Source organism: Temnothorax longispinosus, chromosome 7, assembly GCF_030848805.1.
Source record: "Temnothorax longispinosus isolate EJ_2023e chromosome 7, Tlon_JGU_v1, whole genome shotgun sequence".
Lineage (NCBI taxonomy): Eukaryota > Metazoa > Arthropoda > Insecta > Hymenoptera > Formicidae > Temnothorax > Temnothorax longispinosus.
Window position 1 is genome coordinate 512,499 of NC_092364.1, and position 5,830 is coordinate 518,328.

At 41.2% G+C, this 5,830-nt stretch overlaps 1 protein-coding gene across 2 annotated transcripts; it reads left to right on the forward strand.

Annotated features, from left to right (window-relative positions):
• The first annotated feature begins 895 nt into the window (after positions 1–895).
• Positions 896–5,397, forward strand: Fer1 (48 related 1). Of its 2 annotated transcripts, XM_071782655.1 has the most exons (4): positions 896–1,500; positions 1,692–2,818; positions 3,172–3,494; positions 4,544–5,397. In XM_071782655.1, exons 2-4 carry the CDS (start codon positions 2,538–2,540, stop codon positions 4,681–4,683), a joined length of 744 nt encoding a protein of 247 aa, XP_071638756.1. In that variant the 5' UTR covers positions 896–1,500; positions 1,692–2,537; the 3' UTR covers positions 4,684–5,397. The 2 variants fall into 2 exon arrangements, with proteins under 2 accessions (XP_071638756.1, XP_071638757.1); XM_071782656.1 differs by having other exon boundaries at positions 896–2,818; positions 3,172–3,491.
• The last annotated feature ends 433 nt before the right edge of the window (positions 5,398–5,830 follow it).

Consider the following 5,830-nt stretch of genomic DNA (forward strand, 5'->3'; position numbering starts at 1 on the left):
TAACGAATAACATTCAACAACGATGAAAACTTTTTGCGAAAATGCCAAGCGTAAGGGGCAACGCTTTATTCAGTAGTTGACGACAGACAGTTGACGGCTATGGAATGAAACATTATCATTTTAATGATTAGCGTTTTTAATGAGCTTGAATAGAATATTTAAAAAAATATTCAAGTATTTGACAAGATTATAAACTTTACCTATAAAATATTTATATTTATATTCCAATAGTTCTTACATATTTTATATAGTTACAATTGTCGCTGTCTGAGAGAAATCGAAAGACAGTCTTTTTCTATGCTATTTATATCTGATTTTACTGTCAAAATAAATAGCTAATATATCATGCAGAGAGAAATAATAGTTGCTATGTTTCCAAAGATCTTTCAATTAATTTAGATTTCACCTTTCTTGTTACATGATGCCTATTCCAACTTGAATTACTTTGATATAAGCAGGATTTAATTATATTTTAGCAGCTTAATGAAATAATTAATTTCGCACAATTTTAGATTTTCAAGCATTTGCTCGGTAAATAAACTCTCACTAATTTTTCTGCTTGATTGTATCCGATGGCGAAGTTTAAACCCGTTTCTTCAATTCGTTTTTCTATATTTTTTAGACGTGATTGCGCGGATTTTCTTTATGTAAGAGTTATCTTGTCATTTTTGAGAAAGTATACGTTCCGATAAGCCGCGGTTCTCCCGACGGCGTTCCGGGACGCCGTTCCTAGGAACGGGAACGACGACGGTTCCTTATCAGATCGATGAAGAGGCGGCACCGCTACCCCAGCAACCAAGGGGTAGGCAGGCTCTGCTGGTCGCGCGCTCGACGAATGGGGTCGTAGCTGGGCTTTCAACCCCGGCATGGCTTCCGCCTTGCTGTTCGTCGCTTTTCGATTTTAGTCCAGCGAGAGACCACCTGAACGATCGTAGCACGGTAGGTGGTCTGCAGGTCGGCAGGAAGCTGCGGAAGCTCACGACTTTCGGGCGCGAAATCGGCAAACCCTTGGAAGAACATTCAAGGACGATCCTGAAGACGGGCGGTGGTGTTCCCTATAAAAAATCGCACGTGCGACAATTTGGTGACGTTTCTTGTGACGAGCAGATCTGCGGGGAATGTCTAAATTGTCAGTGCGAGTGCGTGGGAAGAATAATAAGGAAACTTGAAGAAAGACTTGAGAAGAACCTTAAATTAGTATAGCGCTGTTTTTTTACAGACACTCAGAGACGATAGTCGTGACAACCTGGACAATCGTAAAAACCGTGAATATTTCAGATGTTAATGTAATTGCAAAGTGCAATTAGGGAACTTTTTCTAGGATATATTTAAGACACGTGAATTTTCTTATAGTGATTATTATAAGAATTGCAGACGATAATCGTGGTAACCTGGACAATCGCTGTAATGAACAAATCTGAGGGAGGACGATTAAAGTGTCAGTTGCAAAATGCAATCTGGCAACTGAAAGATGGCATCCTCAAAATGTTTCAGAAATAAGTAAATTCTTTATAATGGAAAGAATGGCCAAATGCAATCGTAATATTTAAAATCAGATGTCTTCGTTGAAAAAACCGTGTATGTTCGCGAAAATAGAATATAATTTAGAGTGCCATCATTTTCATCTAATAAACGAAAAAGTATATATAATTATAACAGCGTTCACGTAATTACAAATTATTTCCCAATAGAAGTTCCTGGAAAATCTTATGCAAACATTTCTTGCAATGAAAAAAGTAAACGAAGTTACGCGTTAAACCTAATGAAGCGTGAAACAAACAGCAATGTAAAATCAGCATTGGGATAATGACGGAGAAGATTTCAAGTCAATGTAACTAATTGATGCCCAGTATAAACTAATGCGTTGCAATTTCTACCACTGTTCTTCCGCAATTACAAGAAAGTGAATTAAAGATTTGTTAAACGTAGAGGGATTTTATAATCAAGAAAGGATAAAAATATGAAGACGCATAATAAGAAGATATTATTCTCTTCGTCGTAATATTATAAGTAGCATCGTTGGACACGAATCGAAGCATCTCGAGGCGTAAGCGCCAAGTGTTAACAAGTGTTTGGACAAATCTCGACACGTGCCTGGAGTGGTTCGCCAAGACACGTGTCGCTGTTTAGAAATATTATCCTGCACGCGCCTAGGTGGCACGTGTCGATCGTATCTCTCCCGATCCTCGAGACGTGCTCGAGGACGCCGTAGGCGCGATCGAAAATTCCGGCAAACGATGCGATCGTTCGACGCATCGTCCACGAGGATTTGGAATTCAGTTGCCAGCATCGTCCTATAATTAAATGATTATCGCTCAAGGCGTTTAAAACGAAGAATTAAATGGCGTGAGATACAGGACAGTCTCGTCGTTCTACTTCTAGTCACATAATCTAGTCATATTTTTCGTTAATTAGTGATCGATCTTCAGATCTAATAAGCGACATTAAGGAAACTAGATTGTAATTAACAGCCGGGAGACCCCTAATCATCAAATCTGGGTGATTATTGCGCGAACTGGACACCGGACACCGCCATCATGTATTCGATGGACCATCTCGAGCGGGATATGATGAATCGGCATTATATATACGAGGCGCACAGCTTCCTCGGGAACCCGGCGATTCCGGCTTTGCCGCCGCACTGCGGGGTACCGACCACGGCGACGCTTCCGGCGGTGATCCCGTCGCAGATCCCGTCGTCCCATCATCCGTCCGGTAGCACCGGTAGCACCAGCGGCAGCGAGCATTATCTCTACGACGAAAACAGCAGTGACAATGAGAGCGTCTACAGCAGCGATCAGGAGAATCACGCGAGAGAGTGAGTGCGCTCCGCGTGACCGCGGAAGTGCTTCCGCCACTTTGTACTCTCGGACTTCTTTGTTTTCTCTTTCCTTTCTTTTCTCAATCTGGAGAACCCAGAGATGATCTTTCTCCTCGAAATTGCTGATTCTTTAAATTCGGCTTAAAATTAATTCGACAAAATTTACTTTGAAATATTAATTTTCTGAAGTAACGATTTCAAGTCATGTCACACAATCTTTAAAATGACACTTCTTAGGTGTTGGGTGATACTAGAGCATATATTTTAATATTAAACTATGAATAAAATTGAATTTCTTCGATTGCGCTTTATAAATTCGTGTAAGTAACGTTCCCTACTTTTGTGCGTAGACGAAGTCGGAGTAATCGGCGCGGCGGGGCACCGGGAAAATGTCCGAGACAAGTGCAGGTACAGCAACGGCAGGCGGCGAACATGAGAGAGCGAAGACGTATGCAGAATATAAACGACGCCTTCGAGGGCTTGAGGGCCCACATACCGACCTTGCCGTACGAGAAGAGACTGTCGAAAGTCGACACGCTAAAGCTGGCGATCGGTTACATAAACTTCCTCAACGAGCTCGTCAGGGCGGACAAGGGTAACGACTCTTTGACGGGCAATAGCGGTCTCTCGAGGTGCTCCAGCCGGGACGAATCCAAGAAGGTCATAGTCCGTGGTGAGGCCAATTTTAATTACATCTCTAAGGGCAGTTCTCGATTAATGCGTCGCCACAGTCGATTTAATTTCTACATCCATACTGGATGCTAAAAAAAATAAAATTCTTAAGATTACTTAGTATGTGTTTATGTCGAAAGATATTATTTATTAAGTCTTTGATAAGGTTGACATCAAGCTTTTTATAACGCGAAAAATTTGATGGGTTCACCTCTTTATATTTACAGCATTAAACCGACGTCGTTAAACCAGAATTAAAATTGCTCTAAATTAAAGTCTACTTGAAATTATAAAATGGAATTTTATGTTTGCTAGCTTTTCCGAATTATGATATTTTCGACGAGTTGACGAAAGGAAAATCGAGTTGCAACTAATCGAAACGTGTTAACGTCGAGAGCTGCCAATATTTTGTACGATTCTACACGCGCGTGGCTTAAATTTTGCAACGTGACGTACGACACGTGTACAAAATTGGAAACTCGTTGAAATTTCGTCCGTGATTCGATTTTCACTGCGCTGGCCGCGATATTTGGTCCGATAATGCAGAACGGTATTGCCGCACTCCACGCTATTTCGATATTATGTGCACAACGTATTAGCGTCGGACCGGCGCCGGCGCGGCGCGGGCGCGAGCCGCTTCCGCCCCACGCGGAATCGTAGGTCGATTTATCATAATTACCCATCTACCCTTTATTCCAGGACAGGTGTCCCCGTTAGATACGGGGTGCTTCGAGGTGAATTCGCCTGTCCAGGGATAATTGAGAGATTATAAAAAGTTTCGGGAATCGCGCGTAACTGCCCGTTACGTAGGTACATGCTTCGCTCTCGCACGAGTTTTATTAACTTTCGGTTTTTTTAATTGCGATTTATCGCGAAAATTAGTCGAGGTGTTTATCTATGTGGAGGTATTGATATTTTGGCAATTTCAATCGTTAATTTCACACTTTTTTCATGGATTAAGGTAAAAGTCTCTGGTGCCGATTAATTCCAATCCATTTTCCTCACGGTCACCAAGCTTATAGCTAATCTTCATCGAATTGCGACTTTCAGGCAGCGGTGGGAATCCGTTCATCTCACACTCGCTCTCGTGGTCGAGAAAATCGGATATCTCGCCGAATGGCACGATGTATGCGAAAGTCTGGACGCCGGAAGATCCGCGAACATCGAAAAACGGGACGACGTTCGAGTAGACGGCGAATTTGACTTCATCTTATAAGGAAGGGAAGGATCGGACGCGTCGCACGGTTCGCGAGGATGTTTCTCATCAGGGTGTTATTTAGTGTTTAAGGGAAAGCGTGTCTAGTCACACTGGTCCTCGTATAATGCGATTTGTACCTTACGATCATCGAAAGTCTCCGATTTTTCGGGCGACGGGGATGGTCACCGATATTTATACATCTCTTGCGACTTCGTCGAGAAGGCGTTACAGCTTGAATTCAATTAGCCATTGTAAGATATACGCGCGTAAAAATTTGAGTTACGGGAATTTTTTATTTAAAAGTGGAAACATGATTCTTGTTTATTACTTTTTTTTTTAAATAGATTACAAATGCAGTCTGAGTGTCTTCGACAGAATTTTGAGAGACTACGAAACATGTTTTTGAAAGAGAATAATGTTTTCTTGATTTATTTCTGGAGCGATTGCTCGCGTTTATTTTCCGATGGTCGATTCAGTTTAATTCTTGCCGTTTTGCGTTATGCAGATCTATGCGTTTGTATCTACGAGATGTTTTTACAAACGTTCTGTGGAACGTGCTTTGTAAATAGGAATTATCGAAATAGGCGAATTACAATGAGATAAGCACCGTTTATACATAATTAGCGCGACGTAAGAGAGATGATGCATAGCGAGCATCATTACTGCTACTGTGAATAACAAAGCCAAATAAATGTAGTTCCGAGAACCTCATTGCGTTTTATTATTCACCTCGCAGGTCTTTCAAAAGTATGGACAGACAAAACTCACGTCCCTTCGAAAGAAAATCGAAGGATGCAGATAAGTAAAATTCCTGATAGTAAACGCCACAAACTAAATTCCACTTCATCTATAAACGCTTTCATCAGTTAAATAACATAATTGAGTCGCGTCGAAGTCAAGATAACTATAATTATTTAAAAAAGGCTTCGTTAAACTGAGATAAAATATAAAAGTTTTATTGTCTTTGCAATATTAAGAAACTTATTGATGCCATGCCGTTATTTGATAAAGTTATTACCGTGGAGCTTTTAAGTTATCAAATCTCGTCCGCGTTTCTGTAGTTTCGTGATTTCGAAGATACTTTTAAGCAGCATTGTGCCCCGAAATAGCGCAGCGGCAAGATGGCCGAAAGCGCCGAA